Source organism: Amphiprion ocellaris, chromosome 11, assembly GCF_022539595.1.
Source record: "Amphiprion ocellaris isolate individual 3 ecotype Okinawa chromosome 11, ASM2253959v1, whole genome shotgun sequence".
Taxonomy (NCBI): Eukaryota; Metazoa; Chordata; class Actinopteri; family Pomacentridae; genus Amphiprion; species Amphiprion ocellaris.
Genome location: NC_072776.1, coordinates 29,430,282 through 29,457,450, shown reverse-complemented (window position 1 = coordinate 29,457,450; position 27,169 = coordinate 29,430,282). Strand labels below are relative to the sequence as shown.

Here is a 27,169-nt window from a genome sequence, read left to right as displayed (position 1 = left end):
TTTTGAACTTTCTGATGCTCCAAAGTTAAACTGCTTACAGATGAGGTGTCATTCAAGCAGGAATATTAACCAAATATAAATCACTTTCAAATTAATCAAAAATATACTTGTTGCTCGAATCTGATTTTGTAAAAAGCAAAAAATTCTACTCTCTCCAGCACAACCATAGAGCTATGAATGACTGAGCTGTGACCAACAGTCACAAAGTAAAAATCCAGAGAGTTTTACCAATTATGGACTGTTTTCCACCAGATTGTGGGAGGAAAAAAACAAAAATCCAACTAAAAAATCTGCGAGCAACAGTCACGTAGCAAAAAATTTAGCAAGTTTTCAGCTGAACTGCAGAGAGAGAGAGAAAAATTAAACTGTAAAATCAGAAAGAACTGTCTGATGTTTAACTTTCTGACAGTCCCTGAACTAATCATCTGTGAGGCATGACTCAAAAACAGTAAACAGAAGAGCAAGTTGTTGGAAGATTTTCAACTTTCCAATGGTCTTTGGACTAATTTTACGCAGTTAAGTTGGGAAAATGAACTAAATCTAAGCCTAAAGTTACTGTATTTTATCCAAATCACTTTATTCTACATGCTAAAAATAAACTGTTTGCACCAGATTATGCAAAAAACTAAAAATTTCGGGATTAATCGGCTGAACTGCAGGAAATGTCTGCATAGAGTAGAGAAAGTGGAGAGACTGAGAGTGAAATGAAACTTGATTTATTAATAAAATAAATTCAACATGGCTCAGAAACAGTATACAGAGGAGCAAGTTGTTGGAAGAGACATACAGCATGGTGAAACATCTTAGTGTAGTGGGAAAACACAAAAAATTAAAGAATGTAAGTTGTAAAATATATATAGAATGAGGAATCATCAGGTTTTTTTCCAGTGTTGGTAACACGTGTGGACACTTGGAAAAATGGTACGTTGTTTGTTCAATTTTTTAAAAATAAATAATCAAAGAGAAGAAAACATTTCTGAGTTCTCTCTACTTCTAGTCATAGTTTTTCTGTTTTTGTAGAGATGCAGGATTTTATATTGCAGTGAAAAATTGATCTACAGTGAAGAAAATTTTTTAAAAACTTAGTGTTTGAAGACACTACATGCACTGATGTTTTTGTTCAAAAGTTAATTCTGGCTCTTTTTAAAGGTGGCATGTAGAATAAAGTGATTTGCATTAAATATCACATTTTTAACTAATTAAAAAATGAGCAAACAGTGAGTACAAAATGTAGCAGGAGCAAAAAATACTGTTAAAAACATCATGCTTAAAGACCCCATATGCACTGTTTTTTATGCAAAGAGTTCATTTTGGCATCTTGTAGAATTAAGTGATTTTTGTGAAATATTACAACTTTAGCTCATTAAAAACATGATCCCACAGTGAGTGAAAATGTGACAGGAGCAAAAAAAACTGTTAAAACTTAATATTTAAAGACCCCATATGCACTGTTTTCTTGTGCAAATACTTAATTTGAGAATTTTTTTTATAGGTGACACGTAGAATAAAGTGATTTTTATGAAATATCACATTTTTATCTCATTAAAAAATGAATCCACAGTGAGTGAAAATGTGAAAACAGTTAAAAACCTATTGTTTGAAAACTCAACATGCACAGAATTATTGTGCAAATAGTTAATTTTGGCAATTTTTTTTAAAGGTGACACATAGAATAAAGTGATTTTTTTGAAATATCACACTATTAATGCATTAAAAAATGAGCCCACAGTGACTGAAGATGGGAACAAAAAACACTCACATTGCAGTTCGGAGGGCTAAAGGCTGTTTTCTCCAAATGATTTTTTTCCAGAAATGTACACTTCAGCTGCCCTTCCATAAACCAAACTTTACAGTTCCATTCCTGTATGTATTTAGAAGATTCTTCCAGAGGTTTTTATTCATATTTATCATTAAAAGTCTGATTTAAAGAACATTTTATGAATGGAAACATGGCTATTTCAGGAACTGAGTGGATTAAAGCTTGTATATTCCTTTAGAGCCAACAAATAATATTATAAACCTGAAAATGGGCTCTGATATTAAACTATAGCTGCACACTATTGAGCAGAGAAGTTGTCTAGATACCTGCCAGTGTTTTAGAAGTGAAAGATGCAGCATCTCTATTAAACTTGGAGAGCCAAACGGTTTCAAACGCGGCTTAAATTTCCCTTTGATTTCCTGCAGGACGGTCAGCGGCCATCGATCTGTGCTGCAAACACACAAACACACACAAACATCTGAACCGTGCTGCCTTTCTGTCTCGGTTTCAGTCCGAGACGTGGTGTTTCCTTCCAGTCTGGCCGCCCGGCGCTCGGCCATTAACGGGCAGCCGGATCCCGTCCTCCCAGCCCTGCTAATGTTCCGCTAATGCTCCCTAACAGCATTTAGCGGTGCGCTAGATTGAAACATTGATTGTTGCTCCCGGATATGATAGTTTGTAGTGTATCTGCCTAATGACGCCGCTGCTGCTGTGTGGAAAAGCAAAGTCCCCCAGAGTGCAGACATTATTCATGAGTCCACTAAGTGCCTCATCTGTAGCCGAGGAACCAGACGCCTCGTCCGTCCGTCTGTATATCTTCATCTCAAACCTTCCTGCTGCATTTACATTTTGCTCCTGTTCGGCATTCAGAGCTGCAGAGCATCGAGAACATTATAGTCGAGGCTCGTCGTCCTCTAGTGAACCTCCATAGATGTTATTTAACAGGACAGAAGTCAAAGTTTGGTGCAGAGGAATCACTCTAGTACAGTTCTGATGTCCTTAACTAAAGTATTACCATGTTGTGCTACTTTCTGCTTCTACTCCGCAACATTTTAGAGGCAAATATTGCACATATTGCCCCACTTTTCATGCTCTTGAGGCACTAATTATTTTTACAAAATTGAGATTATTCTATGAACTCTAAATTGTAAATACAAATTATACTATTTTATTGTAGAATACCCTCCACAGCAATATAAAAAGTCATAAAAATGAGCTCCAGATGCACACATTAACCTTAAAAAAATCACCAAAGTGATGCCATTTATCAGCTGGAAACTGTAAAACACAGAAAAAGTCATCAGATTTACAACCTTCTCACGGTCCTTGAACTGCTCATTTGAGCTAAACTGAGATGACAAAGCAAAATGAGACGCTGGTTTACCAACAAATCACCAAATTTACAAAACTGATCAGATTCACAAAGTGCAACAACACAAAGAATGTCCAGATTTTCAACTTTATAAAATCAGCCCTGAACTGATCATGTGTATCATACAGTTTTGTTGAAAAAAAATTGCTAAATTTAAGCTTGAAATCTACTTTATTCTGCAAGAATTATTTAAGAATTCTCATCAAAAGTATAAATAAAAAGCATTTGCACCTGATCATGTACAAACATAAGAAAATACTATAACTATTCAGTCAGCTATGAAAAATCCCTTTATTGAATGTTTTAAAGTTAACCTCAAAATAACAAAAACAAAAAAAATAAAAATTTTAAAGCTCCCCAATGCAACCATGAAGCTTTGAGTAACTCAGCTGTGACCATCAGTCACAAAGCAAAAATCCAGAGTTTAACCAAAAATAAACAGTTTTCCACTAGAATGTGTAAAAACAGTCAAACAGCCAAAAAATCAGAGAATTTTCGACTGAACTGCAGGCAGTGTTTCCACAGAGGAGAGAGGGAAATAAAACAAACTGAATCAATAAAGTAAATGCAGCATGGCTCAAAAACAGTAAACAGAGGAGCAGGTTGTTGGAGGATGCATCCAGCATGGTGAAACATCTTTCTACAGCTGATATGCAGACACATTTACAGAAACTGAATGTGTTTTTGGTTGTTTTTTTTTTTAAATTTATGTCATTATTATCGTGTCATACTGCACAGAGGAGATTTCTGAGTTCTTTCTGCTTCTAGTCACAGATTTTCTGTCTCCATAGAGGTTCAGGACTTTATACTGTAGTGAAAAATGAGCCCACAGTGAGTAAAAATGTAACTGAGTGTTAAAGAGTTCATGTTTTAAGACCAGCTGGTGAAACATATGCACAGTTTATTCAAACGTGACGTAAAATACCCAAATTTAAGCTCAGATTTTTTTGATTAAAATTCAAAATAGGTCCTTTTTTTATAGTTTCTGGCTGATAAATGCTGTACTTTTTGTAGCTTTCTTACAGATAATGAACTTTTCAACCCACCAGCAGGTTTCAGGGCTCAGAGCATGAATAGATTTTCAGCAAATCTCGTTAAATGTTGAATATTTCAGATTCTTTGCAGCCGTTTAGTGTCGTGGCTTCTTGTCAGGATGAACCAGTGGAGGGTTTACAGTCACTCTGCTCAGGTGTTGAAGCTGCAGCAGGCTTTTTCTTCCACCTGTTGACTGAAACGCACCCACAGTTTCTCGTTTTAATGCTGTAGTCCAAACAGCGTGGCGGCTTTTCACATTTAGGAGGTTTTTCTGTTAGACTTCAGACTTTGTGCCGCTGCAGGCAGACGAATGGCTTCAGACGCTGCTTCTATCCGTCAGCAGGGTTCAGGAGGTTTGTAATTACGCTCAGTGACGTCTCATTAAGGTTTGATTCATTAGAACTGTGCAGGCTGCTGGGCGTGTCGCTTTCTGAGTCATGCATCAGTGTCCAGCGATGTTCAGTCCATGGAGAGAAAATGACTCCTTGAGTCGTCCAGAGAATAAAGGTTCTATTCTGTTACTTTAATTTCTTTCAGAACTTCCACAAAACCATAAAGGCAAAAAAATTTGAAAATAAATCTCATAAATTATTATTAGTTGAATTGGTGAGTTTTTCTTGCAAATGTATTCAATTCGGTTCAATTTTATTTTATTTATACAGGGTCAATTACAATTCAGATTGTCTAAAGATGCTTTACAGAACCCATTTGCCTGATATTTATGACTTCATAAAATAAATTATCTTATTTTCTTTATTTAATTTAATTTTTTTTTTTTTTTTTTTTTACAGTTTTTGTGCTCTAATTTCAACAAATTTTTCTCTTGATGTTCTGCAGGATGATGAGTTTCTTTATCTGCTGTTTAAAGGTGAAAAACTGTCCCACTGATTTGTGTGTTTGGCTCTTTGTGTTTTTCAGTGTGTAAATTCAAAGCCCACAAACGCTGCGCCGTCAGAGCCACCAACAACTGCAAATGGACGACTCTGGCCTCCATCGGGAAAGACATCATCGAGGACGAGGACGGGGTGAGTTCAGTGAAGGAACAATATTTATTTCATCCCATGAATTTTAAAAAAAGAGAGAAAATAAACCCTTCAAGTTAGAGTTATGGATTTTTATCTGAAATCCTGCAGGAGTTTATTAAAATGCTGCTCTGATAGAACAAAAACAATAATTTTCAGGCTTATTTCATGTCAAAGTTAAAATATGCGAGTGTTTTTGTGACATTATAGTCGGCAGCAGCAGAGAAAAACCCTCGTAGAAGAAGTGACAGATGTAGTGGATGCAGTAAAAGTGTTTTTGTGTTGGACCTGCAGGTCGCGATGCCTCATCAGTGGTTAGAAGGAAACCTGCCGGTCAGTGCCAAATGTGCCGTCTGTGATAAAACCTGCGGCAGCGTGTTGAGGCTGCAGGACTGGCGCTGCCTGTGGTGCAAAGCCATGGTGAGATCAATGATTAAAATGATGATAAATGAGCATTTAAACTGGATTAAAGTCACGAAAAGAGCTGACGATCTGGAATAGAACCGAGTTTAGTTAGGATGTTTCGTTAACTGTTTGCAGCATTAATATTTTGTTCCTGCTGTTGTTTGTTAATGTGTAGCTGCAGTTTTGTGTTTGTTTTTCTTGTCCACTTTTAGTTGCATTACTGTAAATCTACAAGAATATCAAAAATTAAAGAAGAAGGTGTCATTCTGAGAAAACATTACAAAAAGACAAGACAATTTCCAAGATCAAAGCTGTGAATTTACAAGAAAAGGTTTGAATCATCTTTGAGTTTTAAAGTGGTAATTTTAAATTTTAAAAAAAATGTAAAAATTGAATGCTATCTGACATTAAAATAGGACATTTAGAAGAAAGAATATCAGTAATTTATAAAAAATAAAAAAAAACTTGAATTAATGGTGTTGGTGGTAATGGTAATTAATGGTAAATTTACAAGAAAACACTTACGGGTTTATGAGAAAAAATGTGGATAATATATGAGAATTAAAAGCTAAATAAGCAAATATAAAAACTCATAAATTTAACAATTTATGAGAATAAAATAGTTAATTGACAAGATTAAAAAAAGAATAATTTTTTGACATTGAAGTGTTAAATTCCCCAGAAAAGTGTCACAAATTTTCAAAGCAAAACTTTGCTATTCTCTGAAAAATTTACAAGAAAAAACCTTGACTTGCAGAGAAAAAATGTTCGATATTTTCCAAGAATTAAGAGCTAAATTTACCAAAAAAAAAACTCTGTGTGAACAATTCCTGAGACTAAAATAGTAAATTTACATTTTGAAGTGAATTTACAAGACAAAACGTTGTTATTCTCTGATAATAAAATGGTAAATTTACAAGAAAAAAAACCCAAGAGTTTGTAAGAAAAAAATGTGGAAACTTTCTGAGAATTTTAAAAGAAAAATATAATAAACTTACAAGAAAAAAAACTCAAATTTGAGACAAAATACTTAAAAAAAAACATGGATTTTCTGAGTTTCTGAAACTTTAATATAAATTTTTTTCCTCAGAATATTACACCTTCTCCCACAGCTTCATAATTTACTTTTTTTTAACCTGCAGTTACCAGCAACTATCACCAGATGTTAAATTAGACGTCTAAACATCAGACATGATGAAGCATTTATCGTCTGTTTCTTTTAACTGATTTACACACGGGAGGTTTTACGCCACTGCTGTTGTATATAAGAGAAAAATGCTAGTAATAGTAATGATAAATAATAATACATGTTTTCCTTCTTGTTGTTGTTTCAGGTGCACACAGCCTGTATGGATCTTTATCCTCGTAAGTGTCCTCTGGGTCAATGCAAAGTCTCCATCATCCCCCCGACAGCACTGAACAGCATCGACTCTGATGGTAGGAAACACTCACACACACACACACACACACACACACACACACACACACACACACACACACACACGCACACTCAGGAGGTCGCAGGTCGCTATCAGAGGATTCATTAAACTGTGGACGTTTCAATCACCTGATATTTTCTGCTCAACTCTGCTGCTTCGTGTGAAAAATAACCGGAAAAAATACATTAATATAGTATTTTTATTACTATTTTCACTCCTGCAGCTGCTCTCAGCATCAAATCCTGACTTTTTAATATGAGAGAAGCTGCACAGTGTTTCATTAAACTGAGCGTTTCTTGTGGTTAAAAATATCTGTCAGGTGACACGAGTCTGAATCTGAAACTAGAGCCTCAGGCAGCAACATGGAAGTGTGAAGAAGACAAAAACTCAGACTGAGATGACAGGTGTAAATCTGACACCTTTTAAATTATGAGAATAAGAAACAAGAGCAAAAAATAATGTTAATCATAGCGGTTTTCCTGCAAATTTCCAACTTCATAATGTCAGAAAGTATTCTTTTTTCTTGTGAATCAGCGGTTTGATGTGAGAGAATTTCCACATTTTTATCGTGAATTTGTGGATTTTTCTCATAAATTTCTGATTTTTTTCTAGTAAACTGTGAGTTTTTTTTCTTTTTTTGAACAAATTTAACAATTTAGTCTTACTTTATTTCTCATAAATTAGTCATTTCTTACCTGTCAGAACTAAGAATATTTTTTAGAATAATTTTTTCGTTTTTTCTCTTAAATTTACCACCTGAATCTTGGAGAATATCCACCTTTGTTCCTAATAAATTCATGACTTTTTCGTGTAAATTTACCACTTTGACCATGTTTTTTGTTGTAATGTGAGATTTTCCTTATAATCTAGTTTATTTTGTTTGTTTTTTTTTTTTACACAAATATACCACTTCATTCCAGAGATAATATCCACGGTTTGTCTTGTAAATTTACAGTTTCAATCTCAGAGAATGTTTATGTATTTTCTCCTAGATTAGTCATTTCTTACTTGTCAGAGAATGTTTTCGTTCTCGTATTTTTATTAGTTTTTTTCTCTTGAATTTGCCACTTGAATGTTGGAGGATGTCTAAGTTTTTTCCTAATAAATTTAGGACTTTTTTGTGTAAATTTGCCACTTGATACCAGAAACTATCCACATCTTTTTGCAGTAAATATGAGATTTTTCTTATATTATTGTGAGGTGTTTTTTTATTTTTTTTACACAGATTTACTTTTTTACTGTCAGAGAATGTCCGCATTTTTTCTTGTAAATTCACAACTTGAATCGTTTGTGTATTTTCTCATAAAATTAGCCATTTTCAGAGAATATCTTTTTTTTTCTTATTATTTTTTGAGTTTTGCCTCAAAACTTTAACACTGGAATCTCAGAGAATGTGGAAAAGTTGACAAAAGATAAAAGTTTTTTCTCATATTTTTTTAATAATTTTGTTTAGTAAATTTACCTCTTAAAACATATCCTTGTTTTTTCTCAAAAATTTGACAGATTTTCTTGGAAATTTACAACTTTATTCTTAGATTATATCCACATTTTTTCTTGTAAATTTACAACTTGAAGCTTAGAATATCTATATATTTTCTCATTAATCTTTTTTTTCTCATAATCTTTTGTAGTTTTTTCTCTCAAATTTAACACTTGAAACTTGGACAATGTCCTTGTTTTTTTCTAATAAATTCATGAGTTTTCTGTGTAAATTTGCCACTTCGATATCTGAGAATATCCTGTATTTTTGTAGTAAATAAAAGATTTTTTCTTATAGATTTGTGAGGTGTTTTTTTTTTACATTAATATACCACTTTATTCTCAGATTATATACACATTTTTTCTTGTAAATTTAGAACTTTAATCTCAGAGAATATCTGTATATGTTCTCATAAATTGGTCCTTTCTTGCTTGTCATAGAATATCACATTTTTTCTCATGTTTTAAATATTTTTTTCTCTTAAATAACCACTTGAATCTTGGAGATTATCCATGTTTTTTTGTTGTAAATGTGAGTTTTTTTTTTTCTTATATTCTTACTTACTTATGTACTTAGATGACTTTATTAATCCCTGGTGGGAAATGAAGTTGTTACAGCAGCATGGATATTTAATAAAGGGGTTAACGGTAAGTTAACACAGAATATTAGGATATAAAGTGAAGGTAAAATAAAATAGAATAAAGTGAAATAAGATAAAAATACATAAAACATTACACAGAAAAAATGAACAGAATATACAACAGTGAATGTGCAAATGACATGAGAAGGTGCAGATAAGTTTACAGATATAATGAATGATGTTTAGTATGTAAAGTGGTTTGATCAGCAGGCTTGTGAGGTTTTTTTTTACCACTTAATATCCACTTTTTATCTTGTGAATTTACCATGTTAATCTCAGAGAATCTGCACTTTTTTCCCCTCATAAATGAACCACTTTAAGTCTGTTGGTGTTGTGACTGAGCTCACTTTAAACCGGTTGTAGATGGAGATCAGCAGTTGTGAGATGGACTCAGATAAGCATGTTTGACTGGATTACTGTCGCTGCACACACACACACACACACACACGCACACACACACATACACACACACACACACACACACACACACACAAACCAACAGTCCACTGAGTCTGCGAAAGGCATCTGCTAATTGGTGTCTGGATGAAAGCGGCAGCGAGAGGCAGGAAGACGAGGGAATCCGGATGAAACGAGGAGCAGAAAAGCAGAAAAAGTGTGGAAAAAAGCAGGATTTCTCCTCACATGATGCTGAATCTTCCTCCGTCCAAACGCTGGCTGAGCTGAGGAGAGTCTGCCTGTAATTGGCTGGTGGGGGGATGCAGACGGGAACACGTGGCCAAGCGTCGTGACTCCCCCGGCTCTCCTCCCTCACCCATCCCTCACCCATCCATCCTCCACTTCACACAGTGAGGAGTAAATAAAGAGAGATTATAAAGCAGGAAGATGCAAAGAAAAACGAAATAAAGGCTGGAAATATGCAGGAAACTGTCGACAGATTATCTGTGTTGTTGCGCTGCCTCCCACAGATTAGTGTATATGTGTGTGTCTGTGTGTGTTCTACTACAACACGTGTTGTCAGCATGTGCAGCGCTGGCGTGTATCACGACACATGCACAACTTTAATGAGGCTGTTTAGTCATGACACCTCCCGAATGCAACACTCGACTTCCAGCTCCTCAGGCGATGACAGCGGATCCGTTCGCGTCACTTTTACTCCATTTTCAGCATATATTTAAGTGATTTTCTGGATGATTTTAAGCGAAGATTTTTTACATTTTCATCAGTGAAATGAACATCAAACGTGGTTAGTTCAAAGACAATCAGGAAGGTGAAAAAATGGTGATTTTTTTCTGTTTCTTGTAGTTTCTGGTCGCCAGAAACTGTAAACACAGAAAGAAATCACCACATTTGTACCTAAATGTATCATTATATCAGAGAATCCTTTTTAAAAATTTGTCAGCCATATACTGTAAAAACAGAAAGAAATCCACACATTTTCCACCAACAACCTCAATTTGGATCAGATTAAACTAAAAAACCTCAAAGCATTTATCAGCTAGAAACTGTAAAAACAGCAAAAAATCACCACATTTTCACCTAAATGTACCACTGTGATATCAACTTGGAGGGATTTTATATTCATCTGCTGTTTTTCCAACATATTTTTAAATCAAACACATAGAATTCTGTGATTTTTATGATGATTTTGACCGTAGATTTGGTTCATTTTTCAAACTGAACTGTACGACACACATGGTTAGTTCCAAGACTGTCAGAAAGCTGAAAATGTGGTAATTTCTTTCTGTTTTTATAGTTCCTGATCATCAAAATGCCACCATTTATCAGCCAGAAACTGTAGAAACAGAAAGAAATCACCACAGTTTCACCTAAATGTGTCACTGTGATATCAGAGGATCCTTTTTTTTTGTATTTGCCACTTGAATCTCAGAGAATTTCCATGTTTTTTTCCACAGATTTGTCTCCCAGAAATTGTAAAACAGAAAAAAAGTCACCACATTTTCACCCAGCAACCTTAATTTGGATCGGATAAAACAGTCCTCTGAACCCCAAAGGTCAAAACAGGTACAAATAAGGAATTATCTTTAAAACCAAATCGCCAAAATTCTGCCATTTATCGGCCAGAAACTGTAAAAACAGAAAGAAATCACCACGTTTTCCACCAGCAACCTCAATTTGGATCAGATTAAATTAAACAACCTCAAGGCATTTATCGGCTACAAACTGTAAAAACAGAAAGAAATCGCCACATTTTCACCTAAATGTACCGCTGTGATATCAGCTTGAAGGGATTTTGTTTTCATCTGCTGTTTTGCAGTTCATTTTTCAGCACATTTTTTAAATTAAACATGTAGAATTCAGTGATTTTCATGATGATTATGAGCCTAGATTTAGGTAATTTTTCCGACTGAACTGAGCATCACACGTGGTTAGTTCAAAGACCACCAGAAAGGTGAAAATGTGGTGATTTTTTTCTGTTTTTACAATTTTTGGTTTATAAATGTTAGCATGGCGTACAGCAACCTCAGTTTACATCAAATAAAACTCTTAAGAAAACCCTCTGAATCCCCAAACCCACTGATAGGTGTGAAAGTGAGTTATCTTTCAAAAAATCTATCAAAAAGACACAAAACTGTGATATTTTGTCAAAAATCTCTTTATTCTACATGTCACATTTAAAAATAAACCAAATTTAGATTGACTGTTAACACATGAGGGCTGCAAAATTATGGCCAAAATGCCAATGATGAATATTTTAACCAATATTGAGGTCATGAATACTCTGCACAGCCATTCATTAATTTTAGGAACGAAAGATTTTCACATTTAAATAAATAGAACACCACTTTCACTTCTAAAATAAGACTTAAAATCATCCTAAACGAAGCAAAATGTAGATAAAATTGTACCTGAATCGCCTCACTGGCTGGATGTTCAACTTTCCAGTGGAACTAATGTGTGTTGTGCAGTTATCAAAACATACTGCAATGTACTGATGTTCCCTAAACGCCTCACACAGAAGCTAAGCTAGTTAGCTGTGCACTGAGAAGCCTCTATTCTCCATCAGTGACTGTAGGGCAGCGGCTAGGACGGAAGTGAGGCTCTAAATTATTTTTAAATAAGGCATTTTACTCTTAGCTGAAGGAATTTTATCATCTTAAAATCAAAATGAATCCACAGTGCAGCTCTAGAATATGCTGTATAAGAAAAAGAATCTTGAGGCCTGGAAAGAGGACAGACACAAACAGTTCACACCAATGGCACAGAAGTGTATTTTCTGGCACTTTAATTTGCCCAGCCTGTTAATCGGGTATTTCCCCTCCTTGTGGCGTCCTCTCAGGCTTCTGGAAGGCCACCTGTCCTCCGTCATGTGCCAGCCCTCTCCTGGTCTTCGTCAACTCCAAAAGCGGCGACAACCAGGGCGTGAAGTTCCTGCGACGCTTCAAGCAGCTCCTGAACCCGGCGCAAGTCTTCGACCTGGTCAACGGCGGTCCACACCTCGGGTGAGGAAACCCACAAAAGGTTCTCTGTACGGAAGATATCCAGCGTCTGCTGCAGAGTGAGTGACCGGGTGTGTGTCTGTCAGTCTGCGTCTGTTTCAGAAGTTCGATAATTTCCGGATCCTGGTGTGTGGCGGCGACGGCAGCGTTGGATGGGTTCTATCAGAGATCGACAAGCTCAATCTACACAAACAGGTAACTGAATGTTAAACTACACTGCTAGGATGCTCATTAGTTTCTACATGCAAGGCAGAAAATGTAGCTTTGATATGAAGAAATAGCCAGATTTTATGAACCCTCTGAACTCCCAAGCAGCTTTTGGATGTTTTTAATGCTCACATTTGTCTCATTTTCACTGCAATATAAAATCCTGCACCTCCATGGAAACAGAACAACCATGAAGAAGTATAATTTTTTGAATATTTTTGTACAGAAAAGTGGCCACATGTGAACAATACTGGAAAAATTATATTTAACAATTATCATGTTTTCAATCTCAAACAACACATTGTTTCTCTCTACTCTGCACATCTTCAGACATGTTTCACCATGTTGGATGTATCTTCAGCTCCTCTGTTCACTGTTTTTGAGCCATGCTGTGCAGTATGACAGATATAATGCCAAAATCATTTTAAAAAATGAGAAAAAACATGATTGTCATCACCATATACAACATTTTACCAACACTATAAGAAGTAGTGGCTCTACATACTATAGAATTTTAACGTTCTCATTTTTTTCAACCTTCAACCTTCATTTTCCTCAGTAGTCACACACACATTAACTCCATAAAGATGTTTCGCCATGCTGAATGTATCTTTAACAACTTGCTCCTCTGTTTACTATTTTTGAGTCATGCTGCATTTATTTCATTGATCCAGTACATTTTATTTTCCTCTCAGTCTCTCCTGTCGTCAGTCGATCAATCCCGAAATTTTTAGTTTTTTGCAGAATCTGGTTCAAACTGTTTATTTTTAGCATGTTCAATAAAATGACTTTGATAAAATGCAGTAATTTTAAGCTTGGATTTAGTGAATTTTCCCAACTTAACTGTGCAAAATTCGTCCAAGGACCATTGGAAAGTTGAAAATCTTCCATCAGCTTGCTCCTCTGTGTACTGTTTTTGAACCATGCTGCATTTATTTTATTGATCCATTATGTTTTATTTTCATCTCAGTCTCTATTGTCGTCTCCTTTCTGGTCTGTGTAGACTCATCCAGTCAAAATTCAAATGTTTTTTTTTTTTTTTTTTTTTTTGCAGAATCTGGTGCAAACTGTTTATTTTCAGCATAAAGTGATTTTAAAGCAATATCAAAATTTTAAGCTTAGATTTAATTACTTTTTAGGATTTAAACGCTTGATGCAGATGATTAATTCAGGGACTGTTGGAAAGTTAAACATCAGACACTTTCTGTTTTCTGTTTTATTTTTTTCTCAGTCTCTCTGGTTATCTCCTCTCTGTTCTGTGTAAACACTGCCTGCAGTTCAGCCGAATACTTTCATGTGACTGTTGGTCACAGCTGAGTCGAGCTTGGTTGTACTGAGGCGCACACAATTTTTAGTTTAGTACAGAATCTAGTTAATGCAAGCGTTCGATTTTTTGCAATTTTTAAAATGTGACGTAAAATAATGTGATTTTCATACAGAATTAAAGTTTTAAGTTTACAGTTTGTAAATTTTTCTGACTTAACTACACGTCACATACGATTAGTTCAAGGACTGTCGGAAAGTTAAACTTCCAATGATTCTCTTTGTTTTTACAGTGTTACAGTTCCTGAATTGTTATTATGTGACTGCTGATCATAGTGCAGTCACGCATAACTTCTCAGCTGCAAATTTTTACTTTTTTTAAAAAAATCTAATTGGTGCAAACAATTTATTTTTGACAGATCATTAAATGAGACCTGTAGAATATAGTGTTTTTGATGAAATTTTTCCCACTTTACCGCACATCACATATGATTAGTTCAAGGACCATCAGAACAATGAGCACCTGATGATTATTTTTCTTTTTGCAGTGTCTGAAAGCTCGTAAGTTTTTTTTTTTATCGTAATACTGTTTGTAGTCGCTGAGTCACACATGGCTTCTTATTTACATCCACAAATGTGGGATTTTAGTTTTTTATGAAGCATAGTTAATGGAAATGATTTATTTTGGGCAAATTTTGAAATGAAATATGTAGAATTAAGTGGTTTTGATGATGATTTTCAGAATAGATTTAGTTAATTTTTCTAACTAAACTGCACGTCACACATGGTTAGTTCAAAGACCGTCAGAAAGGTGAAAAAATGGTGATTTTTTCCATTTTTACAATTTGTCTCTCTGATAAATGGTGTAATTTTGGCCATTTAAAAAGCTATAGCAGGTTTTTCAAAGCCGCCGGCAAGTTTTGGGTTTAAGAAGGTTAAGTTGCAAATAAATAGAAGCCCATAAAGACACACTGAGACTGCTTTAAGCCTAATAAATGCTGTGTTTTCCTGCAGTGCCAGCTCGGCGTGCTACCGCTGGGCACCGGGAACGATCTGGCCCGGGTCCTGGGTTGGGGTCCGTCCTGCGACGACGACACTCAGCTGCCTCAGATCCTGGAGAAGCTGGAGCGAGCCAGCACCAAGATGTTGGACCGCTGGAGCATCATGACCTACGAGATCAAGATCCCACCCAAACACAGCTGCCCGACCACACCCGAGGGAGCCGACGACTGCCAGGTAGCATTTTCTGTTCACTCTGGGTCAAAACTGCTCCGAAAAACGCTAATTTCTGCAAAAACCTGCCATTCAATCTGAAGTGTTTGCTACTAAAACACAGCATTCAGTTGTAGTTTTCTTCACTTTTTAAATCTATTTTCGTTGTGCGTTTCGTCCGCAGTTTCACATTTCAGCCTATGAGGACTCGGTTGCTGCTCACCTCACAAAGATCCTGAACTCGGAGCAGCACTCTGTGGTCATCTCCTCCGCCAAGTGAGTCACAATCTGACATTTAAAAACATGTCTGCAGGGTTCATTTAGGACACAAAAGTACATTTCAGCAGCTGTTTCTCTATTTCATATTGTCATTGTGGCACTGCGAGGCCTCAAAGGTTGGTGAAACGTCCACCAAAGACTGTATTTTTAGCAGGAAATGTGGATCCATCCATATTTCCTCCTAGAGGAGCTTTCTGAAGCCCAGATACCAGCCACGATTGACATTTCTGCACTTTCTTCCATTTTCAAGGGCCGATAATTAATAATTTTGACTCATCTGTTGCAGTCTTTCAATCATTTGGGTCTATTGGAAATTATTCTGTCGGTGTTCTCACCAAATCTCACAGCTGTGGGAGTTTTATTTCTGGCCGTATTGAACCCTTAAAGTGTCTTTCGAGTGTTTTTTTTGTGGGTAAAGATAGTTTTTAATTTCCAGGTGTGAACATTTTGATTTACAGTGGTTTTGTAATTGACAAATGGGTTTGTTTTGGCTGAAAATGACATAAATAAGTGACAAAAAACTGTGAGATACTGTGTTAGTGATACAAATGATACTTTGTTCTAAAACAAAAAACAAGCACGTCTGGCATTATTCATACGCCTCAATAGCTGTTGGTTTTTGGGAAAATGCAGCTTCTCCATCACTTTAAATAGAACTGTTTAACTGATGTGGAGACAAATAAAGACTTCATCACCGGTTACTGAGAAACAATACTGTGCATGAGGACAACACCTTGAACACAATGTACTATTGTTTTTTTCACTCGTTTGTGTCATTTCCAGCCTGAAGAAACCAAATAAAAAATCACTTCAGATCAAAGTTTGCCTTGACTATGAGGAATTCTGGGCTTTAACTGCATATATTAGACAGCAGGGGGTTATTTAAGGGAAGGGCTCTTGCAGGTGAACTTGTACGACACTATATTTCATGGCAAACAACAAAAACTGTGACTTAAACCCAGAAAGAATAGATTGTGGACTGAGAAAGCAAATAATACGCCACGTTTTCTTGCTGTTTTTTAGGATCCTGTGTGAAACGGTGAAGGATTTTGTTGCCAAAGTGGGGAAAGCGTACGAAAAGAGCACCGAGAACGCCGAAGAGTGCGACACCATGTCTCTCAAAGTAAGAATCTGCACTAAACAGCATTAATACTGTTTATATTGTTCATACTGTTTATACTATCTACTCTATTTATACTGTTTATACAGCTCAGACCTCTATTAATCACTTTTTATACTGTATTCTCATCTATATGTTCATATATTAGTGCTGCTCATTCGATTTATACTATAACATACCAAAGTGTTCAACATGTAATGTGCATATTTCATATATTTATTTCTCAGGTGCAGTATTTCAGTTTCATTTGCAGCTTTTTGATAAAGTGCAATATTTCAATTCCATGTACAAAATTGTCAGTACGTGCAATATTTAGTATGTATTTCATTTTCAGGTGCAATATCATATTTAATTACCTTTTTTTTTTATTGTCGTGTGTGATGGTACCCCTGTGTAACTGCCAGCATTACTCTAGACCGTTCTATTCTCGCCTTATTTTAGCTCAATTAGTAGATTTCAGTATTGTTTCATGCTTCTATCTTTATAGCTTTTTGCTTTTTAGAACAAAATAGAATAGACTGGGATGCCTTTTATTGTCATTGCATTAAAAATACAGTGAAATTGAAGCAATTGGTGCTTCATTCAACACATTCGTACCATAAAACACAGAGAACCACAATAAAGACACAAGTCACACAATCAAACACACATAATAATAAATTAACCATTTAAAGTCCTACCATTGTGCAAGTCCGCCAGGACATGTTTTTACATTTTTACATACTGTAGTTCAATTTTTTGGAGCATTTTTATTTGCTTTGCATCAATATAACCCTTATATCCCAAGTTTTAATAATATGTACTGACTTTCGTTTTAACTACTACAATAAATTGCTTAAAAGTGCAATAAACCTAAAAAATTTTTTTTGTTTTTTTCACTTATATTTCAAAATACAGAAATAGCAAGCTATATCCCTCAAATTTATAAAAAAAAAAATTTCACTATGTCCAGTGGTCTTGTTTGTACAGATTTTTGTTATGTGCGCTTTATTGTGTATTTTTACAAACCCATCTCTGCAATGAAAAAGCTCTCTGAGACCTGGTGAATGTATGAAATGTTAGTGTAACTCTCCAGATTTTATATGCAAAAAGAACGATCGATCTGTCTTATCTGGTTTCAAATCTTCTACCTATCAAAAATGAAAATGCAGTCGTAGCGCCGGCACTACACTGGGCTCTATAGGGTTAAAGTACCATGCATTCATATAATCCTGATAGTTTAAAACCTTTGAATAGAGAGATTGCTTTGGCATAAATCTGGCAGTTCTAGTTTTCAGACACCTGTAGTGCTTTCCTGAGGGCAGCAGTTCAGGCAGTGAGTGGCCAGGATGGGAAGAGTCTTGTGAGTTTTTTGTGGCTTTAGAGTCTAAAGCCACAAAGGGGTGTCAAACATGTGGCCCGCGGGCCAAACCCGGTCCGCCAGAGGGTCCAATCCAGCCCACAGGGGGATTTTGTAAAGTGTAAAAATGACAAAGAAGACATAAACTGCAAACTGTAAATTTGTAAAACTATAAATTTAAAATAATTTCTAGAGCACAAGTTGTGTTGATCATAAAGTGAAATATGATGTTGCTCATTGTTCTTTTGTCATTTTGTGTGTCATTTTTGTAATATTTTGTCTTGTTTTTGTTGTTTTTTTTCTGGCTTTTGTCATTTTGTGTTTCCTTTTTGTCTCGCTTGTGTCTTTTGTCTTATTTTTGTCATTTTGTGCTTTGCTTTATTTGTTGTTTTTTGTCTCATTTTTGTTGTTTTGTGTTTTTTTGTCTTGACTGTGTTGTCTATTTTTTAGTCGTTTTGTGTTCTTGCTTTTGTCATTTTGTGTCTCATTTTTGTCATATTTTGTCTTGTTTTTTGTCCTACTTTTGTCGTTTTGATCAGAATGTAAAATCCTATATCATTCAGTTCCAGGTACCTGTGACTAAATGTTTTGTGCCTTTGTAGACACTGTGTGATCAGTAAATTGTAATGTGTAAATGAGAAACTTGAATTTGTGTTTCTTAAGAAATTTCAAGTTGTTCATAATGTTTTGTAAAAAGATAATTCCTTTGCTGTGAACAGTTTCGCACTAAAACAAAAGAAAAATTGGAATTGTGGTTATTTATAGGTTATTATGCTGTGATTTACCTCTCCGGCCCACTTGAGATCAAATTGGACTAAATGTGGCCCCTGAACTAAGATAAGTTTGACACCCTTGCTTTAGAGAGTAGTCTAGCGTTGGCAATTTCCTTGAAGGAGGGAAGAGGACAGCCAACAGTTTTCTGTGCATTGTTAATGACTTTTTGTATTGCCTTTTTGTCCTTTGCGGAGCATCCAGGGTACCACACCATGCAGCAGGATGTTGGAATGGTAGAAAAGCACTAGCAGCTTCTCTAGTAGTAATGTTGTCTGACATGTTGTCTGCACCGTTGATGCACACAAAAAGTGGATCAGCGTCACACCTCCTAAAATCTACCATTAGCTCTTTGGTTTTCCCTGTATTGAGAGTCAGTTTGTTCTTTGTGCACCACATGGCCAGCCAGTGGACCTCCGACTCATCACCCCCTCCATTATTATGTATGATTTCACTTACTAGCCCTGTGTAACTGCCAGTATTGCTTTATAATGTTCTATTCCAGCCTTATTTTAGCTCAATTAGTAGATTTCAGTGTTATATCGTACTTACACTACCGTTCAAAAGTTTGGGGTCACTTAGAAATGTCCTTATTTTTGAAAGAAAAGCATTTTTTTCAATGAAGATAAAATTATATTGATAAGAAGCACAGTCCAGACATTGTTAATGTGGTAAATGACTATTCTATCTGGAAATGGTAGATTTTTGGATGGAATATCTCCATAGGGGTACAGAGGAATATTTCCTGTCTTCTAATGCTATATTGTGTTACCTAATGGTGTTGAAAGGCTAATGATGATTAGAAAACCTTTGTGCAACTATGTTAGTACATGAAAACATTGGGTTTTCATGGAAACAGTAGTGTATGTCTTATTGCTTTTTACTTTTTAGTCACATTCCTCATGTTACGTCTCTTGTTTTTTTCTGAGCAATATCTGGTGTAAGAAGTTTTATCTCATCTTAAATAATGCACTTTTGCACTTCTGGTTAGATGCTGAACTGCATTTTGTTGTCTTAGTACTCTGTGTAATGACCAAAATATCTAATCTAATCTAATCTCAAAACGCTGCAGCAGATGTTCATTTTCCGCCCGTTTCCTGCAGAAAGGCAACTCCCTAAATATTACATTTCTGCTAATGTGCTCCTGTCTGTCCGGCAGTGTGCCATCCTGAACGAGAAGCTGGACTCCCTCCTGCAGACCCTGAACAGCGAGTGCCAGACTCTGCCGCCGCTGCCTCACCCGACGCCTCCCATCGTAGAGGAGGAGCAGGAGGAGGAGGAAGAGGAGGAGGAGGAGGCCAGCGAGGAGAGTCTGACGGAGCTGAAGGAGAAGCTGGAGGAGGAGGAGACGGAGAAGCGAGGAGGAGGAGGAGGAGGAGGAGGAGGAGGAGGTTCGCCTCATCAGCTGTTCAAGAGCCGCGAGCAGCTGATGCTGAGAGCCAACAGTCTGAAGAAAGCAGTCCGACAGATCATAGAGCAGGCGGTCAGAGGTACAGTCAGTGTGTTTACTCACTGTCAGGCTCATTTTTCAATGCAAAATAAAATTCCTGTGGTCCTATAAATGAGTCCACATCATGATTTAGTCAAAATGGCAAAAAAATGCAACCTTGACTCGCCAAAATACCCACACATCAACTTCTACTGATGTTAAAGGCTTCAAAAGTTCATGAAATGTTGACTAAAGACTGTATTTTTAGTAGGAAATATAGACACATCCGAATATATATATACTTCTAGACAACTTTCTGTTGCCCCAGTATGACCCGTGTGTAAAAATGTACCCACTTTTATTGATTTTGAAAACAAATCACCAACATTACACCATTTATTGGCCAGAAATTGTAAAAACAGGAAAAAATCACCACATTTTCACTTAAATGTATCACTGTGATATCAGCTTGAAGGGATTTTATCTTCATGGGGTGTTTTTCTATGAGCAAAGCATCTTAAAATCTAAATAAACATTAATATTCAATTCACTTATTGATCAATAATGCATTTTACAGTTTATTTTTCAACATATTTTTAAATTGAATCTGCAGAAACTGTAAAAACAGAAAGAAATGACCACATTTTCACCTAAATGTATCGGTGTAGAATCAGAGAATCCTTTTTTTTTAATTTGCCACTTGAATTTCCATGTTTTTATAATGAATTTGTCGACCATAAATTTAAAAAAAGAAAGAAGTTCTTTTTTTTATTTGCCACTTTATTTTCCTGACAGAACCCTATGTCACATGATTAGTTTAAGGAATGTTGGAAAGTTGAAAATCAGACATTTTTTCAGTTTTTACAGCTCCTAGGTCTGATAAATGGTGTAATTTTGTCAATTTTCTAAACTTGTACATACCTTCCTTTAACTTGCTGTTGAGTCTTGTTGTTTAAAACTCTTTATGAAATGGACACTAATTAAACACCATTTCAAGCTAGAATATGTTTGAAAATACTGTTTCTGAAGTTGCACGAGGAGCCAGTTTTTTTGAGGGCAGAAATCAGTGCTTTTGCTCATGCAGAAGATAATCAGCCTTTTAATTAAAGATGGAAATATCACTGTATTTTATATAATGTGACACACATCGAGACACACTGTTTTACGTCTCCTCCTGTGTTGGTTCTGTTAGTGGTGGACGAGCAGAATGCCCACACTGAAGACACTGAACTTCCATCGCCGCTGGAGTTCAGGAAGGACAGCGAGGAGGAGAACCGAGACAGCGAGAAGGATGAAGACACCAAGGAGCTGGAGGCAGTTTCCTGTAAGTGTTATAACCCTGACTCACATCTGGTCCTGTTGAACATCTGGAACCTGAGGCAAGCTTTCTGACATTTAATAGCTAGGCTGAGTACGTATTCAGAAGACAGGACAGGCCCCCAGTTGTAAAGAAGGAAGTCAACGCAAGGAATTTACTTCAGTCAAATACAATTTTTTGAAACTAAACTGATTCAAAACAGCAGCCTCAGCAAATTGAAGCTCAAATTCTAGTAAATTTCTACCACAAACAAAGTCCTCATTCTCTCATTTCACAGCCTTTTCTATGTATCTTATCCACAACCAAACATCCAGTGAGCAGCATCTGTTCAGACTGAAAGTTTGAGATATCTGCAGCCTGAACTGAATGACAGAGATCTCTATCTGTGGTTCTAACTGGTCAGAATGACCTTATAGATATCTGTAATTAGAATTCTGCAGAGCCAAACTCAGCTATTAAATGCTACAACACCATTAAGGCCTGTGTGCAAACCTTTTACCTCCTTGGCCCTGATGCATTCTCATCCTGGGCTGCTTCCAAAGCACTTAACCTGCCGTCCTGCTCGAGTCTTTCCACTTTGGCAGCCGGCCTTCGTCTTAGTGACGACACCTAAAAGACACTTTATTTAATTAGTGGTTGAGGCCTGATTTAAGAGAACACCCTCAAAGAACATCTTTCTTCTGTCTGTTCCCTTCTAAAAGAGAAAGCCATCCTCCTCTTATGTTAAAGGTGGACTATCACAGTAAAAGGCAGATTTACTCTGACAGGTTTGAAATGTTGCCCCCTTGTGGCCGTTGAACTCCCTGCAGCACAGGCATCCAGACTCTCAGCTAATGGAAAAAAAAGTCCTGCTGACGCAAATCATGTTTCCTGTCATAAATAAACTCAGGGATTAGTGCTAAAAGTGCTCAGAGAAACTTCTCCTGCAGCAGGATTGGCTGTTTGTCGGCTCCTCGGCCTCCACAGAGCTTCTTTAAGGATACCTGTGGAGGCTGCTGTGTTTGTGGATGCAGGTTGCTGTGGATCGGCTGCAGGATGTGTTATTGTCTTTGCGGCAGAAATTCTTCCTGTTTATCATGCGGCTGCTTCCTTCCTTCCACACATTTTCCAGCCGAGGAGGAATCAGTCGAACCCTCTGCTTCGTCTCCTTCTTTTCTGACCTGAAAATACCCTGAGATGGTCTGAAAATGAGGAATCGTTTCTCAAATCTGCCTTTCAGTAAACGTCCAAAACAGCCAGACTTCAATGCATTTATAACCTCATGACAAGATGTCGGACAGATTCATGTGTGAAATACTCCTTTTACCCAACAGTATTTTTAATGCAAATCAAGAGCATTTGATGGTGATAATTGATTATTAGGATTGAGCAATTTTTTGAAAAATCAATTTATCAATTCACCCATATCATAATAGAATATAAAATTTATTACAATTTGGTAATAGTAATATTTCTAATATTATATTGTAATATCTCTTATTTTATGCATTTCTGATTTTATCATTTTTATTCCTCCAATTTATTATTTTTTTTTACAATTTACTGTTTTAGTCTATTTTATGCAGAAATTCATTTTTTATGAAAATTTTTATTTGTTTATCTTTTATTGTCTTAACTACACGTCTTATGTTATAATTTTGTGTTTTTAGGATTTACACAGATTTTTAAATTTTTTTTCAATATTATTTTTTCAATTTTATTTTAGCATTTTGCTGTTTAATCATAATCAGTTTATTTTGCAGCATAAGTTTCTGTTAGAATTTTATGGTTTCAGTATTTATTCTTATTTTTTAATCATCATTATTTATTGTGCTGTATTTTTAAATTTTGCTGTTTAACCACATTTAATTAATTTTATTTAATATTTCCTGTTTTTATTTATTTTTGTAATTGTTATAATTTTTTACCAGATTTCTGTTTTGTTTTGTCTACCCATCAGATATTTAGCTTTATTCAACTGTTTTGGTATGTCTTATTTACCAAATATATTTTAAATTTTCTATGCTTTGTCAGTCACTCGTAGATCACTTTGATTTGTTTAAAAAGTGCCGTATAAATAAAGTTTGGCAGATTAATGTTGTGTTTGATGTTTGCCCCTTGTTCTGTTGATTGGATTTATATGACGTACATAAAGGGTGTTGTTTCGTACCTTCTGTTGTCTTGGACCTCAGGAACCACAAACTGAGCAGAGAAAAGACTTAAAAGTACTATTTTATGTCGTTGCAGCTGCTAAGAGTCCATGTTCTCCGACTGAGAGGAGGGTGAGTCGCAGCACTCAGTCCTACGGATCTTTCACCATCACTCCATTCACAACAAGCAAGGAGAACCTGCCGGTGCTCAACACTCGCATCATCTGCCCTGGTAAAAACACAAAACACCAAACTCTGCATCCGCAACCCTTCAGACGCTGCAGCTGTTTCCTGTGTTACAGACATTTGGTGTGTTTCTGTGCAGGTTTGCGAGCAGGTTTGGCTGCTTCCATCGCCGGCAGCTCCATCATTAGCAAGATGCTGCTGGCTAACATCGACCCGTTCGGCGCCACTCCCTTCATCGACCCCGACCTCGACTCGCTGTAAGAGACGCTGCTTTTCCACATCTGCCTCCTTCATCTGCTTCTCCTAGATGCATCAGACTCAGTATTTGTTTTCATGTTTGTCCATCCAGAGAGGGCTACATGGAGAAGTGTGTCATGAACAACTACTTTGGCATCGGCCTGGATGCAAAGATCTCGCTGGAGTTCAACAACAAGCGAGAGGAGCATCCAGAGAAATGCAGGTGAGACATATTTCCTCTCACCAGAGCTCAGGAAACAACATAATTATGCCTTTTTGGCCTCAATCAGGTGGAATATGTTTGTAGGAAAGAAGGTGAGACCTTTAACCCCAAGAGCACCAAACCTATCATCAAGCATGGTGGTGGCGGTGTTATGCTCTGGGGCTGTTTTGGTGCCACTGAATTGGTGCTTTACACAAAATAATTACAGTAATGAAGAAAGGTTTCAGGAAAACCTCAATAAATCAGCCAGCAGGTTAGTTCTTGGATGCAGTTGGGTGTTTTAATAGGACAACACCCGCAAACACACATCAAAAGTGGTAAAGAAATGGTTAAATCAGGTTAGAATTAAGATTTTAAATCCCATTAAGAACCTGTGGATTGTGATGAAGAAACAACTCTGGGTCAGAAAACCGATACATTTAGTTTGACTGCACCGATTCTGTCAAGAGGAGTCAAAAATCAAACCAGAAACTTGTAGATGGCTACCAAAAGTGCCTAGTTGAGATGAAAACGGTGACATGTAACTAAATATTTGCATGTCTGTGTGTATATTTTTGACCCATCAGATTTTGTCATATTTCCAGTAGGCCTTTTATAAATCTACGAAAGAACCAAAATGCAGGATTGTTTTTTTTGGGACAAAGATGCATCAGTTTCAATGGTTCCATCATAGGAAATTCAAAGTCATAGGAGTCATTGGAAACTCAAGGCTGTTGTATACATGGTCTTTACAAGTGCATGGAAACTTTTGTTCACGACTGTATATATTAAATATCAAGATGTGTGAATCATGTTCTGAGTCATACAGTTTCCTGCCATCATGGTTGTAATATTTCCAGATTCCAGACAATCTCATCAACACAGTTATGACAAAACATCTCTACTGAAAGCATTTTATAGTGAGATATGTGTTTAAAAAAAAAACAAAAAAACATAATTTTATAGCACCTAGTATTTTTTCCCCTTGATATGAAAGCAAATTTTAAAAATCTGGAGGTATTATCAAATCAAATGATGGAAGATCTGGATAGCTGAGACTGTTGTGAAAATAACAAGATACAGCATGTGTGGTTTGCATTTAAAATGACCAAGACAAGAGTTTAGAAATGAACAAAGTGAACACCGTTGACCTTGTTTCTGCAGGAGTCGCACCAAGAACATGATGTGGTACGGAGTTCTGGGCACGAAGGAGCTTCTGCAACGGACCTACAAGAACCTGGAGCAGAAAGTCCAGCTGGAGGTGAGGTTATGGTTTTCAGATCTAAAACTCTTCAGATCACATTTAAGTAACTGGAGGTCGGAGTGCACGGCTAACAGCAGGGCCTGATTTAAATCAGGATGTGACTCACCTGATTCTGACTCCACTGAAGCTCTTGAAACATTATTTAAACTCGAGTGCTGGGCATGTAAAGTGAAGCATGTTTATGCCCTCAAATTCAGCTGCAGGTTTGAAAATCAGGAAGAAAAAACCTCTTACAGCTCACAGTAGGTGGTGAAATGATATTTTGGTCCTAAAAAACACATTGTGGGAAGTAAAAACAGCCTCCTGGGTTTGTGGGGTTATTTAAGTTTTTAAAAACGATGATGGAAAAGAATTAAATACATTTACACAAGTGGTGTATTGAAGTAGAAGTTTGAGATGCTTGGACTTTAGTCAAGCATTTCCATTTTTTGAAAGTTTCTCCTTCTACTGCCTTTCATTTATTTGGCAGCTTTTTTCAAGATGTAGATTTGACATAACGGATGATTTAATAAACTTTAACACAAATAAAAAACATAGTTACAGGTTAAAACTTTCAACTCCTGAGGCTTTTTACTAAAAATCTGTAGTCAGTTCACATTTTAGATGACCATGCATTGTTCACAGCTCCCCAAAATAGTGATTTTTCCTTTAAACTTCTCAAATTTCACTAACTGTTCCAGCAGATTTGTGTATCAGAAGTTTGTTTTATCTTCCTCCCTCTCAATTTATTCATGCTTGGAGCCTGCAGTATTTTTAACTGTATTTTGCTGGGGTGTGCTTTTACTTAAGACAGATTTTTTGTGCAGGACTTTTGCTATTAATAGATTTTTTTACTTTGCTGTATTGGTATTTTCACTTAAGTAAAGGATCTGAGTACATCTTCTATCACTGCAAATTACTGCGATGATTTATGCTACATGTGCCTGCCAGAGAAACAAAGGACAGCATCCATGTTTTCCAGGTGTTTGACTAACAGGAGCTACAGTTGAGTCTGTTGCTTCCAGCTGTTTAGGAGCTTTTCCTCTGAGTTAATTAAATACCAGCAGAATCAAACAGACTAACTAATTATGTGTTGCTTCCAACTGTTTGAGTTCTTCTTCTGAGTTTGTTGCTTCCAAGTGTTCAGGAGTTTTTCCCCTGAATTTGTTGCTTCCAGCTGTTTAGGAGCCTTTCCTCTAAATGTGTGTTGTTCCCAGCTGTTTAGGAGTCTTTCGTCTGAATGTGTTGCTTCTAGCTATTTAAGAATTTTGCCCCTGAATTTGTTGCTTCCAGCTGTTTAGGAGTCTTTCCTCTGAGTTGTTGCTTCCAGCTGTTTAGGAGTCTTTCTTCTAAATGTGCATTGCTGCAGGCTTTTTAGGAGTCTTTCCACTGAGTTTCTTAGATACCTGCAGCAGTAGACATCAGCAGGATCCATATCAGAGTCTTTAAGGAGAGAGCGCTTCAGCACAGTTACGTATAGCAGCAGTTATTTCAATAAATTCTTCAAATTACACAATATTCCAAATATGGAGACAGGATCAGCATAAAAGTGACTAATATCTAAATGACAGAAGGCGGTCACTTCAATAGGCTGACTGTGTCTCTGAAAAGGGTTTTACATACATGTACCTTCCCTTCTTACTAACAGGAGCTACAGTTTAGT

At 36.4% G+C, this 27,169-nt stretch overlaps 1 protein-coding gene across 10 annotated transcripts in view; it reads left to right on the top strand.

The window, feature by feature from the left end:
- dgkh (diacylglycerol kinase, eta) overlaps positions 1–27,169 on the top strand; it is a 95,899-nt gene that overhangs the window by 43,986 nt on the left and 24,744 nt on the right. For all 10 annotated transcript variants that reach the window (XM_055015615.1, XM_055015612.1, XM_055015611.1 and 7 more), the window contains 14 exons: positions 5,085–5,191; positions 5,483–5,608; positions 6,928–7,030; positions 12,412–12,574; positions 12,658–12,766; positions 15,056–15,277; positions 15,438–15,529; positions 16,556–16,655; positions 19,922–20,252; positions 21,384–21,515; positions 23,736–23,870; positions 23,964–24,081; positions 24,174–24,284; positions 25,428–25,524. In XM_055015615.1, coding sequence (XP_054871590.1) covers positions 5,085–5,191; positions 5,483–5,608; positions 6,928–7,030; positions 12,412–12,574; positions 12,658–12,766; positions 15,056–15,277; positions 15,438–15,529; positions 16,556–16,655; positions 19,922–20,252; positions 21,384–21,515; positions 23,736–23,870; positions 23,964–24,081; positions 24,174–24,284; positions 25,428–25,524 — 1,946 coding nt within the window. The remainder of the gene's footprint in view (positions 1–5,084; positions 5,192–5,482; positions 5,609–6,927; positions 7,031–12,411; positions 12,575–12,657; positions 12,767–15,055; positions 15,278–15,437; positions 15,530–16,555; positions 16,656–19,921; positions 20,253–21,383; positions 21,516–23,735; positions 23,871–23,963; positions 24,082–24,173; positions 24,285–25,427; positions 25,525–27,169) is intronic.